Below are 14,671 nucleotides of genomic sequence, written 5' to 3' on the forward strand. Positions count from 1 at the left end.
ATTGCCTTGCTTTGGGTTGTGACGCCCAAAATGCCACCACTTGCAGCAAGGATGCCCTTGTTCTTTGCATTGGTAGCGGGAATAACTTGATCCCTTCTTAATGCCATTTGTGCTTTTTGCAGATTTGAAGACAGAGATAAGAGGCAGAGATGTCCTGTTGGGCATGCCAAATTTCTAAACACGAAAATTCTATATCGAATAAAACAAGAACACGTGTACAAAGTAAATTTGTATTGATTTGAATTTGTAGGTTACAATCACTATTTACAACTTTTCCTTTGATTCAGTCTTCAATTTTGATGTAGATGGTTGATTGTTGATCCAAGGGACGCGATAACTTGATCTCAGACGAACGGTTGAATGATTGCTTCAAGTTTTAAGCTTGAAAACAACGCGTGGATGGTCTTCACCTCAAAGTTGCGGCAAAGGTAGTGTTTGATGCAAGATTTCATTACTTCAAGGGTCTTGGCAACTTGATCTTGAAACGAACATTTCTACAAGTTTATAAGCTTGCAACAAAGTCTTAAAGGAATCGACACGAGCGCTTGTTGATTCTTCAAGGAAGTACTTCAGCTTTGGTCAAGAAAAAGCTTTGGCTTTGGTTGAGTGTTCTTCAAAGAGAGCTTTGGTAGCGTATTAGTCTTCAATGGTTTGGCAGAGGTTCTTCTGTGTAGAGATTTTTTCTCCTTTATGCTTGTGGGAGGACCTTGTATTTATAGGCTTCTTAGGGCTTGCCATTGGATGGATTTGAACTTGATTTGTGTCTTGATTCGTCCATGGGAGAATTTAGGCATGTTTTGTGTCTTAATTTCAGCCACTTTACTCCTTTGGCTAAAATTATGAGGCCTTGTTGCCTATTTTGTGAGCAATCTTCAATTCTTGCTTGTTTTATGAAGATGCTTTAACTTTCTTTCTGATTTTGAGAGCAATTTGGGCCGTTTTGCCTAATTTAAAGGAGTTTTCTCCCTTTAGTCGAATTTTGGGAATATTTTATACTTCCCCTGCTTGATTTGTGCCACATGTCATTGATAACTTGTCCATTTGTGATGAGTTTGTCTACAACGAAATTTACACGTCTACAGCTACACCTTTGAGACTCCTCACTTTGTGCAATTATAAGTAATCATGAACAAATTTGGGTTCCGTCCAACTTAGGGACTTCTTTTGCATAGATTAGTGCAGACTCACATAAAATCTCTCTTGTTAATGCAAAATACCTCCAAAATAATTCCATAAGGAGCACCTATGTTTGTCAAAAGTAGGTGGGTTCTTTCAATTCCATATAAGGTAAATGTAAGTATATTTTCATCACTCTATTGAGAAAATATTTCAACCATGAGTAAACATGGAATTACTTGTACCTTGAACAATCATTTTTTCCACAAAGGATCTTATGTCAACACTATGATGATATAAGAACCAAATGATGTTTTGCTATACCATTTCAAGCATCAACTTCAGCCTTCACCAAGATGGAAACTGCAGTGCAAAGTGTGGCCGAATATGTTGTTGATTTCAAACAGCTAAAATAAATGAAAGAAGTAAAGAACCACTACACGTTCAGATAAACAAATTAAAAGGGAAATAAAATCATTAAATATAAACAAAAGCAATGCAAAGTAAACAAATGACTCTTCCCATTCACTTCTAATACAAATAAAACTTTGTAACCATTCCCTATAATCATCAACTTTTAAGATTACTGAGTCTTAAATCACCAAATTCCGTTGACAAGAACTGCATTCTGCCATCCAAAGAGCAAACCACTCGATAACTCCTCAACATTCACAGCCAGTAGATCTTTGCTGCCTCCCTCCGCCAGCAACGTCAATTGTGTCCGGAAGGTATCTTCATCATCCACAAACAAAATCCACAAGCATTCAATTAATACCCCGGTAGAAACTGAGTTCACCTACTAATTTAACATTTAAATTATGTGGAAAAGGTAAAAAGGAAGATAAGCTTATAATAAGTTCACGAAGTATAAAGAGTCGTGTGTTTTTCTTTTTGGCTTGTGGTGTTTGTTAAATTATTGCTATAACCTAAATTCTGGAGTTTTGGGGAGAACTGGAACTGAAGCCATAATACTCTATTTTACTTTTACCCTATTTGTCAACAAGAGCTGGGTTCTATCTTATTTGCCAACAAGAAATGTTATACTTGTAAAACTTGTGTATGACCATCATACAATGTCATCGTGCTGATGTGGTAGTAATTAGAGGCATTAATAATACATGGTGAGTACTTGAAATGAAAAACTTCCTTTTATTTCTAACAAATGACTTCCTTTGAGTAGTAAGACGCACTAAGTCAGTGTGATGACATTATACAATGGTCCACACACGTTTTTCTCTGGTTGGACACATATCCGGTTCTTTTATAATAGCTGTGCAATCAATACCAAACCATTACGCAATAATTTTTTATGTACCGCACTATTGATTAGACAGCTAATATCAAAGACCCTTCTTCTCCATTTCAAGTTAAAATGGAGAGGATTCTTGTCCAGAAACCATAGAGATAAAGGGAACCAGCTTTTAAGACCAGTTTCCTTTTCTTTACAGTTTACACACACACAGACGTAATATTTTGAAACAGAGAATACGAAACTTTAACAGAGAAGTTCTGTTTTACACTCCTTTGGTGTATGTTCTCTTAAAATTGAAGGGAGGTGGTGAGTATACACCTTGGGTTAAGGTGGTATTGAGCAAAAATGCTCCCTTAACTAGGCAAAAGTGTGTTAAACGATAAGGTAGCCTCTCTCCACATAAATCACATACCTCAAAGGGTTGAATGCAAGAACCCCTTGGAAAACTATTAAAAAGGTGAGGGAATACCACTTGACTGTAATTACTAATTACTAATTATGAAAAGCAACTACAACCAAGAGGTCTTTCTCCTCCTCTATAAAAGTAGGTATACATATCAACTTTTTGTGGACAGGAATAAATAAGAAGAATTGCTATCTATACCTACCATCACAATTTGATGGAAATTAATTGACTGGTAAATAAATTTTGTTGTCCAATTACTCTAAATTGATCAACATCACCTATTCAGATAATTACCTCAAATTAGGGTCCCAGATGTATAAGATATTTCTTAAAATAATTGGAGAGGGCCTAAATTCAATGCTGAAAAAGAAAACTTTTGGGGAAAAGTGACTGGAAAACAAAATGATAAATAGGCTACGCAAAAAATACTTACATTTCTTCTTCAGGTTCATTCTTCAGTGCGTTTTTGGCTATGCACTGGAAAGCATCATCCACATTGAAGCCCTCTTTTGCAGAAGTCTCAAAGTACGGTATGTTTCCCTTGGAAGCGCACCAGGCCTTTGCTTTCTTTTCAGACACCTACAGCCAAAAGAGTAGAAGGATATGCACACACTATAAGAGAGGAACAGCTGATGTACACACATTCTAGAGCAACAACATAGAACCTCCATATTCTAGAATCTAGACAACTTACCACTCGACTATTTCCGCCATCAACATCAATCTTGTTTCCCAACACAACAAATGGGAAGTTCTCAGGGTCAGATGGACTGGCCTAAACATCAAATACACACAACATAACCATCAGTCAACACTTCATATGTGTGACTATCTACAGAGATAATCAAATGGTAATTACCTGAATCAGAAATTCTTCCCTCCAGTTGTTAAGATTATCAAATGATTTCATGACATTCACATCATACACGAGGACACAGCAATCTGCACCACGATAGAAAGCCACACCAAGACTCTGAAACCTTTCTTGACCAGCAGTATCCCAAATCTGTACACAGGAATAAACGGTGTAAACCTTCTAATTTGCAAGTGCATGTATATCGACATTTTCTCTTACAAATGATTTCATGACAATCACATCAATAGTTGCTTCATATCACTTCCCATTACATGTTGAGCGTGATAGATAGGGGTGTCAATACTACAAATGAGATAGATGATAATCTCAAACATGAAGAAAATATGTTTCTTTCTATTATAAGTTGGTGTGTGTATGGAAAGCAATAGTTTCTGAAACTGATATAAAGCATAGATTTCACCTTCCATTCTTTTTTCATTTTCAAAACTACTACTTATCTAAGTAACTTTCACAGCCATTACTAAATTTATGTAACACTTTTCAGCATCAATAACATTATAACAAAGACAGAAATAGCGGCAATTTTTCTCTTGACTCTAGACCCCCACAATGTTCAGCTGTCTATACAAGCAGTGGTGGATCCAGGAAATAATATTAGGGGGGTCAGTAAAAATAGCGCGTGCAGCGCGCAAATTTTTTTATACCAAAAATAGCATGCATATCACCATTTCATCAAGTCTTGGTAGGCTTGAAGTCATTTGGAAATGCATACTACACACATGTTAATGTATGCAAGGGGCAACACCCAAGGTATTCATGGACATTCATCAGGTTTTGGTAGGCCTGAAGTCGGTTGGAGGGCATGTATGAAGCCAACTCTAATCTTCAAAAGGGCAGCACTCAAGGTATCCATGGACATTCATCGAAGATCGGAGGGTCAGCACCTAAGATATCTACGAACATTCATCCAAGTTTGGGGGGTCAGACCCCCCTTGCCCCTTGATGGATCCGCCAGTGTATACAAGTATCATAAGCTGTCCAGAATCCACCAGAAAACATTCTTGATCTTGAGAAATATAAAGTCTGAATCTTCAACTTGGAATTTCAAGGGAGCAGCCTCTCTATAAATGGGGGTAAGGCTAGCCGACATTCACCTCTCCCAGACCCTGCGTAAAGCGGGAGCCTTGTGCACTGGGTACGACCTTTTTCTTGGTAAATTAAAGTAGATAAACGGCACCCACATCTTACAACAACAACATAAACGAAGGAAAGCAACTATTTTTTTTAAAAGAGTAACAAATGGGTTTTTCAATCAGAAACAAAACGTATAAGAATACATAATCTACGTGACAACGAGTTAACGACAGCTAAACGAACTAGGCAACAGAGTTACGGGTTCAATCACGATTGTTCAACGTTGCTTCATATAGCATTTTACTTTCTTTGAATATGAATGCTCAGAGATCTCTAACCTGCAGCGTGAACAACCTATCCTCAAACTGAACCTCCTTGGTCAGAAAATCGGCTCCAATTGTCGCCTTGTACTGATTGCTAAACTTGCGATTCACATACCTACAGTTCAAAAATCAAAATACAAACAATGAATTACAAAACCACCATATATGAATCCAAATCTCAGAAAGTTTGAATATTATCAATAATTAAAAAAAAAAAAAAATCCATGATCTAAGGTTGAGGACAGTACTGATTCATCAGCGACGTCTTCCCCACCCTGCCAAATCAAAATAAATAAGCAAACAGATATCAGTTCAGAAACACATTTTTAGAATTAACAAACAATTGCATAAATTACCAGAAATTTGAACTTTTATAAAAGAAAAAACTTTATATATCAAAACATGCAACAAGTTGATCAGGCTGGGTTTCCATTTCTATAAAATAAGACACAAGATTTAGAACTTTTCCGGGTCCTTTCATCATATTCCTCCATTTTCTCAGCAACCAAACAAATAATTATGAAAATTATGGAAAAATAATTCAACAATTTTTCTCATATTTAAAGCGAGCTTACCCGCTGTCACCGAGGATAATGACCTTCAGAAGCATGCGCCTACGAGAAGCCATGGATCACAGGATTGAAGATTCGAAATCAGAATTTCCCAGAAGAAAAAAAAAGTAAAATAATTAGTGACAATTTTCGAACTTCGAATTTGGTGTTTGAAACTTTCAGAGAGATTTGTAACAAAAAATGAAGAAAATATGAGAGAGAGGAATATTCCTCCTGGGGCTGGTATTGGCGTTTGGAAGCAGAGATTAGTTTTCCCTTTCTTACCAATTGAACTAGGACAGGCTGGACAATGATCCCACTACTCCTACAGTTTTGAACTTTTTATTATTCCTAAAGTGCCCCAACTTTTTTTGTTGATTTTACACTTTTTTGTCCTTCCAAAGTTTGGACTTTCTATAAAAAGGATTTTTTTTTTTTTCTGAACTTTAACTAAAATCTTCCGATAATATTCATTTTAACGAAAAATCATATTTTTATACTAAAAAGTTAATTCTGATACTATTTACTTTACCCTTTATTTTGTCCTTATCGTTAAAACTCAAAGTTTTCAAGTCATTTTCATTAATTTTCCTTTTTTTAAAAAAAAAATGATCTGCTAGATAGTTTCGCCACAACATTCCACCCTTTTGAAGGTTGGGAAGATTCACAAATGAATTTCGGCCTCTTCTGGCCATCTTGTGCGATTCACCAGAACTAAAAATCTAACCCAAAATATACTGTGTGAAATATGAGCCTGAAATTCATCTATAACTACTGGATAACCCTGTGATGGTTATTCTATAAAAAGGATTGGAAACTTGAGAATATCCCATTTTTGTCAATCGAGTCAATCCACCAAACTTTCTTTCGTTCTTTGTTGGTTGGGAATAATAAGACTTCATTCATTGAGATATTTCCTTTCTTCTTTCTTTTTCCACTTTTGATAAGGACTCCTTCAAGGCCGACATACAAAGTCTTTAAAGGAAGGGATTTCCAATTTTTATTAAAAAATTGAGCTTGTTTGTAAAGCTCATATCATATCAAACTTCAACGATATGAATGGTCTATTTTTTAAGTTGCACCTTATAGATCATCTTGCAAAATATTTGAAGCATCTAAATGAGTTCTTAGAAATTGATGAACACTAACATTGAAATTTTATTGTAACAATTAAATAGGCATATAGTTTCAGATTAAATTGAAATTTTTGCAAGAATGATCTATATATCGAGATTTATAAAATTAGATAGTTCGGATCGTGAAGTTCTATGTAGAGTGAGTCCAACAACTAATCTCCATTTTTCGGAAGAAAAACAAAAGGAAATCTTTCCTTAAAGGGAATGCATGCCAATATATATATGTATGTATGTATGTATTGGACTGCAACCTGCTCAATCGAATTTGATATACAATTTACAAGCAAATAACACAACTTGTACAGACACAAAAGGCATCAACAACTTCAAGAAATGTAAAATATATGACCAACTGTTTAATATAACAATGAAAAAATCCGCCAAAATACATACAGAATTATTCCTCCTCCTAATTCTTCCCAACTTCAATAAACAATGTCAAACTTTGTTCCATTGTTAAATCCATCTGGAACACATTGTTGGACGGCCACGAAAGATGTATTGATATCGACATTCCAGGCGTCTGATTTCATTCAAACTCCTGGGCGGTATAGAAACACTCGAATTCTTCAAACAACTCTGCATGCAGCTCCCGCAGAAATCATTAATCTAGCTGAAGACTCGTACATTCAGTCTATCAAATGTACCGTAGAGAATGGTGTCTTTTCATGTTAGCAGGTGTGTGATTCTTTGTTGGGTATCAGTTGTCAAGGGCTTTCACTCAAGATCTTGGGTGTTTTTCTTTGTTTTCCCGAGTTCCAGCTCTCGGGTGGTTTGTGGGCCTTCACCACTTGAGGTAGACTGGAGCAGGCCAAAATCACTGCTAGGTCCACTGTTCTCACTGGTCCCTTGCTCTTGGCTTTCTAGTGCTAGTTTTCTGAATTTATTCAAATCTTCCTTGTACTCACTAGCATTGTACTCTGAGCTTCCATAACTGAATACCGTACTTTGACCCGGTATAATTCCCTCATTTAACTCATCTGGAGAAAGATTTCCTTCCAATGCTCGAACCACCTGATTTCAATCAAATATTAAGAATCAAATGGCACATGCAGAACACTGTTTACATGGATCGGTTTAAAAAGGAAAATCAGTACACAGTCAAATTGGAATTATTACGTATACTGACAACCTTAACATGTGCGAGGTAATAGGAAAGATCAATGAAACGGAAAATCTAAAGTAACCGGCCACAAAATCTTACATGACTAGGTTGGTTCAACCTTTGAACTGTCTGTCTGCTTGGGTTTATCAAACCAATAACTTAACATTGCGGGAGTTCGGGTTAAAACCTCCCACCAGGAGGTCTAAAGCTCCGTTGGGTCATGGAATGGAAAAGGAAAATGGATTTTTCCCATTAGTGTTTGGTAAAGTTGAGAGTAACTAGGAAATATAGGGACCAAATTGGTATTTGAATTTCAATAGTTCCGTACTCACATAAAGAATTTATATAAACAGAGCAATAGACTACTTTTGAGGGATCAACTTGAGAACTTCGAAATATTACCTGGCTCATTCGCGGCCGACGTCGGCCAGAATGACGCACGCAAGCAGCAGCGCAAGCAAGCATAGAGGCCATTTCACTGGTGTTGTAATCATTCTGCAACCTTACGTCAACAAGAGCATCAAAGTTGCCTGTTTCCAATGCTTGCGCAAGCAAAGGCCTCGCCTGAAATTCAATGGCATAATCTATCAGTTTTTTCATGCCATTCAAGCTTTCTAATGAAAAACAAATGCCATTCTAATAGGCGAAGACAAGAAGAAAAGAAGACAAGAACAGTTAGCCACACAGAAGACTTGGCCATTGCCATATACTAAAGAAATGTCCAGCAGAACAACAGAACTTGGTAACAGATCAAAACAAAAGTGTGCTTAATAGTTTTGTTCTCTACAAAAATATGATGGTAAAGTACAGGTGTTAAATTGGCAGTGAGAATATTGTATACACACCCACTCGACCATGCTATCATCAGTGAAGGTTTGAGTTTTATCAATGGGTTGGCGTCCAGTTATCAACTCCAAAAGTACAACCCCATACGAAAAGACATCTGACTTCTCAGTGAGCTTTCCGCTAGATGCATATTCAGGAGCTAAGTAACTGCATTTGGTAGGTTTGTGAGAAAGAAATGGAACTATATTAGAAAATCAACCATTACAAGTTTATAGCCTAAACAATAGATGTTTTTTATTTCACTCCAAGCTAGACAGCATGGAACCAGTAAAGCTATGAGTAAAAGTAAAGCAGACAATTAAACTTACCCAAAAGTTCCCATGACCCTTGTGGAAACATGAGTATCTGTATCTAAAGACAACTTGGCAAGTCCAAAATCTGCAACCTGAACAAAGATCACATGCAATACAAAACTGAGTCAATGTTAGAAGAACTTGAAACCAAATTGACAAAAATATTCGGCGGTTCCGTCTTAATGATGGATTTGCTTCGTCAAATGATAAGCATAGCTGATTGTAATGTTTGAGTCAAAGTTATCCACATAGCCAACATTCAAGTAAAATGTATGCCTTTACTTTGGCATGGAGAATCAGAAGGGAGGAAAAGAATCAAGGTTTTGGCGAGATAGTTATGATACTAGCCCAATACTATTCATTTTTTTCAATGCAACTTTTGCAATTCTACCTTTGTAAATAAGGACTAACAAGTCTACCTTTGCCTCAAAGTGATGATCAAGAAGAATATTAGCTGCCTTGATGTCACGGTGTATGATCTTGGGTTGACCTGGAGATATAGCTCAAGAGTGGGTGAATTCCAAAGCAAACAACACAGACCAGAATTTTTTTTTATGGTTGTCAACAAAAAAGCTAGCACGCAAAGAAGCTTACAGTCCTCATGGAGATATGCCAATCCTTTTGCAGAACCTAGGGCGATTTTCAATCTAGTTGGCCAATCCATAGTTGGTCTCCCCTTTCCTGTAATTTTTCTATTTGATAAGATTCCAATCATTGATATGAAAAGCAGAAGATTAACCAACGAAATACTTACCATGCAGATGAAATTCCAGGGTATTGTTTGGAACGAACTCGTAAACAAGCAACCTCTGGACCCCACTAATGCAGTATCCAACCAGTGAAACAAGATGTCTATGATGGACACGACTAATAACTTCAATCTCTGCTTGGAATTCACGCTCCCCTTGCCCACTCCCAGCTTTCAGCTGCTTAATTGCAACCACTTTCCCATTTGGTAGGACTCCTTTATGAACATATCCAAATCCTCCTTGACCAAGGAGATTGACATTGGAGAAACCATTTGTTGCCATCGCCAATTCTTCGTATGTAAATGTGATTTGTGACGATCCAAAGGCAAAGCCAGATGATGCTACTGAGGGTGGTTTCTCAGAGCCCAAGCTGCTACTAGTTGAACTTGAAGATGGTACTGGGGGATGAGTAGGCTTTGGAAACAGTTCTACTTTTTGTGCTGGTGGAGGAACATAATTATGTTGCGAATGCTGAGGTGGACCACCAAAATCATCTGGAGAAATCAAAGAATAGTACTTATACAAATTTAATTAGAGGCAACGATCAGATGTCAGGAATAGTGGGAGTTTCACACATTATAGAGATTTCAGAAATCTGAGGTGGCCCCACCTAGGCGTGAGGCGTGAGGCTTCGCCTCACGGTACCTAAATTTTTAATATATATTACATATATAATTATATTTTATGGATATAATACTTTGTAAAACAAATATAATTATAACTAAATCAAAGATAATATCATCTTCTTCATTACTAAGTCTAGTTGTACTTAGAAACTATGTCATAAAGTCATAAAATGTTGTAACTAATTATTTTATTGTAAGCAATTATAGAGAACTTTAAGAGAAAAAAGGGTGAGTGGCCACAATTATAGGGAATTGCAAGGAAAATAAAGGCTGAATGTCACAATTATAGCGAATTTCAAAAGGAATGAGTGGAGAAATTATAGGGAATTTAAATGAAAAAAGGTAGACTTGTTAGACTTGCTAAAACTAAATTCGTTAATGCTATTTCGTATAAATAATAAAATCAAGTAGAATAAAACAACCACTTTTCGATTAAAGTTAAGCCTTTCAAAACACGGAAGACCGGCATTGTCTCTAAATCTCAACTTTTGCTCTCCTTAATTTGAACCACATGATAGCTTCTACGGTTCGACCTAATACTTATTTCAGTGGGAGATGCACGGAGCACTGAACGTTCAAAACAATTAAACCATCATCCTAATAAATATTGTACAGCAAATGAATCCCATATAGAAGACTACGGTCACTACACAAACTCACTTCCTGATGCTTTACGGTGGCATTCGCTCAATCATTTAATTTTGCATATTCAATTCACCAGAGAAACCAGTCCAAACAAGATTTCGGTTTAAAAAGAAGTGAAAACTGAAGGCAAACAAAAAAGTGAACTGAAAATCAAAGCAGCACAAAATTCAGTTCAACTCACGCAATGCCAATGAGGCATCTTAAGCAGCACAAAATTCATCACAACAAAATCCAAGCTTTTAATGAAACAGAGCTCACTTTTGGGTTCTTCTGGATAGTTGCCCGACTCCTGCGCTCTCGCCTGCCGCCTCTTTCGCCTTCTGTAGAAAAGGAAGAAAATGCCCACCACAAGTAGCGTACAAAACCCTCCAATCACAACCCCCAATATAACCCCCAAGTTTGGGTTCGTCGGCAATCCCGGCGAATTAGACGCAGGTTGCGGAGGTGGCGGAGACGCGGTCGGCGCTGACGCTGTCACTGTTGGAGGAGGTGGAGAAGGTGTGGAGTCGTTGGTCGTCGAAGGAGGAGTTGGCGCGGTGGCGTTGGTCGTAGGAGGAGTTGGTGAGGTGGCGGTAGTCGCAGGTGAAGGAGGAGGAGGCGACGTGGACTTGGTCGCCGGAGACGGCGCCGACATCGCCGCCGAGATTAAAAGTCTGCGAGGGAAGGAGGAGCTGCAATTTGAGAAGAGAATCTGACTGAAAGAAAGGAGAAAAGAATATAGTCACATGGGTTGGCGGTGGCACTGGCAGGGAAGAAGACATAACGCGGTGGGACCCATTTGAGTACGAAAAATATTTGGTGATTAACGTGATTGAAAATGTCCCCCCATTTTTGCACCAAAAAAAATATTTTCTTACCAAACGTAACTACATTGACGATCCTGTGTTAATTTCCTCTCCCAACATGCTTAATGAGTTGTGTTTTTAATCAAAGTTTTAATTAAGAATAAGTCACAAACCATATTGTGTGAGAAAGCCTCGAGTAGGGAGGAGCGGTAAGGCAAGTAAGCAATGACATGAAAAGCATTGAATCTCCAAAAAATCACGCTAGCACCAAAGTGTATTTCAGGGCCTAATGCTGGAAATGAACCATAAAAAAGTCTCCATCAACGAGATTTGAAACAATTTTCAAAACTAAACCGGGTTTAAACCGGGTCTCTCAAGCTTGCTCATCCTTCACCATACTATCTTAGTCAAGGAGGTGTCGAGAGTTGGAACATCTCTTCCTTGAGGTCTTCTCGATGAGTGTATCTAGGTGGATAGAAACAATTTTTCTCGAGTAATGATAGAGAAACAAACTTTACAAACCAAATAATGTGTCACAAATAAAAAATAAGCACGTGTATCAATGTTGAAGTAATAATTCAATCATCAACTTACACATGATTTAGTTTACAAAATTTTGTCTATAAATTTAATCTCCCTAACATTACTCATCTTTCGCCGCCGAGTAGGAGAAAGGAGATTTTCATAAACCATAAAGTGAAAGGGGTGAGAATTATTTATGAGTCGAAGAAGTAAAGATTAGTTTATGGCTAAGGCTTGCTAGAATTCTTGAAGGAGAATTCTAGAGCTCCAAAAGTTTGAAAGAGTGAAGAAGGTTTCTCGAAACCCTATTCAAATGTGAAATTTCCTTTGGTGAAGTTTTAATTCTACAAGGGAAAATGCACAGAACTTCGGTTTGGGGTCTTCGTACCGCCACAACTTTCCGATGGGATTGTTCTTCTTGGTGACTAAGTTTCGATCTGAAAGCTCCTTGGGTGATGATGCTTTGACTTTGTGTGGAGTTTATCAAGATGACTCAAACTGTGCACAAATTGGGGTGATTTTGGCAACCTTGGGTTTGGATGACTGATTGCCATGGGGTTCCGACATCTGCTGCAGATGGTTTTCTAATTGGGATTTTTTTGTTTTTCTGCCTTTTTGTGTTAGGGTTTGTATGGGGCAGAGCTTATGCCTTTTGTTTGGGTCTTTAGGGGTGCGTTTGGTACGTGGGACGGGACGGGACGGAACGGGACGAGGCGTTCCGTCCCGCATTTGGTGAGCCAAAAATGGGTGGAACGGGCTGTTCCACGGGATAGATTTTTGGTGTTTTTGTGTCCCACCTCCCCCCGGGAACGGGTTTGTTCCACGTCTGTGGAACACAATGTTTTACCATTTTAAGACAAATATACCCCATGTCTTTTTCAAAAATTACATCTTCGTTCCGTCCCGTCTGCGTACCAAACGCACCCTAGAGGAGGGATTTGTGTATATTGAGGGATTTGTGTATATTTTAGTTTTTTGGATCAACTTTGCTTTATCCAAAAAAAAAAAACAATCAAAACAGTTTTTCCTTTGTTTTCATAGCGCGCCCAAATGATGACACGTACTTAATATGCACTAAGGCACAACTCCAAATGTATGGAACTCGAGAATCTGAAACATTTTCATCAACTGAACACGGTGTCAGATTCAAAGTGCGTGACAAAAATATTATACTCTCTCAGATCTTAGAAACCATTCCGAGATGAACATGGCATAGTCTGAAGGTAACTACCGGTTAAGCCCTGAACCTGGGATCGATAGAAAAATTCAAAACGGAATCTGAAACATGAGTTAAAAACTAAATAAATAAAAGGAAATTGAAACCGGTTGGAAAATAAATTTTTTCTTATAAAATAACTTATGATTCATAAACAAATCAAGAACTCTTTACAATTCTAAAGTAAAAAAAATGAATAAAAATTCTATTCTCACGTCTAATCTGATCTCATCTTAAACCTACATAATAATAGAGGGATGAGCTTCAACAGCTTAGTAGGGACATAACTTTACCACAACAAATTGACAACACTAAATCAAGTGCCATGAAATCATATATCAAAATATCAAATCATTATTGATAACAATGCATGAACACAGTGCAACTTCTTCGGCTACCCCCGTTAATATATATAATAAAACACACGGACCTGCACGTCCCATATCATGCATTTTACCATTGTAGTGGCGGTTTGAATGTTCTATTATAGAAACTAACCCCCATACGATATCCCAAGTTCATAAACCCCTTTTGCTAGTCATCTTATCTAATTCATTGATCTCTAGCCCAAATCACCCACATCGACAATTTATCCCACCGATATCCTATTCTAATGTGCACACCGAGCTCACCTGGAACTGGTTTCACAAAAAATAGATTCAACTACACAAAAGATCATTTCCAACTACCCTCATTTCCCGAATTCCAATCTCAAAACTGAAGTTCCAACCACATCTCACAACATGAGTGATGCACAAATAATGTCATTTCACCTTTCGCATGTATCACAGTATATTCTTAACGAATAGCATTCCAACAATAACAAGTAAACACTTAACTGAAGCAATTAGCCAATTAATATCCAACCACATTAATCAACCAAAAAGATCAAGAATATTATAACACTTCACGAAATTTAATATAAAATCAATTTCTGTAAAGATCTGTCTTATTTCCCCTACCTAGATTCCAAAGCAAAACCGAAGATGCACGTCACTACCATAATAACTAAGTTCCATGTACTTGAGCAATCTTCTTGATCACTCCTAACGCCATGCATTTCTTTCACTCTCTTTGCTTTCCTAATTTCTCTCTATTTATACATATATATTATATAATATATTATACAAACCAACGTACTCTGCATGG

The 14,671-nt window shown here is 37.4% G+C and overlaps 2 protein-coding genes across 3 annotated transcripts; both read right to left on the reverse strand.

Annotated features, from left to right (window-relative positions):
- Nucleotides 1-1,573: 1,573 nt before the first annotated feature.
- Nucleotides 1,574-5,894, reverse strand: LOC126610832 (ras-related protein Rab7). Its single transcript, XM_050278974.1, has 7 exons — nt 5,624-5,894; nt 5,297-5,323; nt 5,064-5,163; nt 3,634-3,780; nt 3,469-3,549; nt 3,208-3,353; nt 1,574-1,848 (listed from the first exon to the last, which is right to left on the reverse strand). Exons 1-7 carry the CDS (start codon nt 5,674-5,676, stop codon nt 1,779-1,781), a joined length of 624 nt encoding a protein of 207 aa, XP_050134931.1. The 5' UTR covers nt 5,677-5,894; the 3' UTR covers nt 1,574-1,778.
- A 1,031-nt stretch (nt 5,895-6,925) lies between these two features.
- On the reverse strand, nt 6,926-11,724 carry LOC126610831 (proline-rich receptor-like protein kinase PERK1). Of its 2 annotated transcripts, XM_050278973.1 has the most exons (9): nt 11,566-11,724; nt 11,258-11,535; nt 9,734-10,222; nt 9,574-9,660; nt 9,399-9,469; nt 8,995-9,071; nt 8,686-8,833; nt 8,243-8,404; nt 6,926-7,749 (listed from the first exon to the last, which is right to left on the reverse strand). In XM_050278973.1, exons 1-9 carry the CDS (start codon nt 11,631-11,633, stop codon nt 7,453-7,455), a joined length of 1,677 nt encoding a protein of 558 aa, XP_050134930.1. In that variant the 5' UTR covers nt 11,634-11,724; the 3' UTR covers nt 6,926-7,452. The 2 variants fall into 2 exon arrangements, with proteins under 2 accessions (XP_050134930.1, XP_050134929.1); XM_050278972.1 differs by having other exon boundaries at nt 11,258-11,724.
- Between the last annotated feature and the right edge of the window lie 2,947 nt (nt 11,725-14,671).

Source organism: Malus sylvestris, chromosome 17, assembly GCF_916048215.2.
Source record: "Malus sylvestris chromosome 17, drMalSylv7.2, whole genome shotgun sequence".
NCBI classification, from domain to species: domain Eukaryota; kingdom Viridiplantae; phylum Streptophyta; class Magnoliopsida; order Rosales; family Rosaceae; genus Malus; species Malus sylvestris.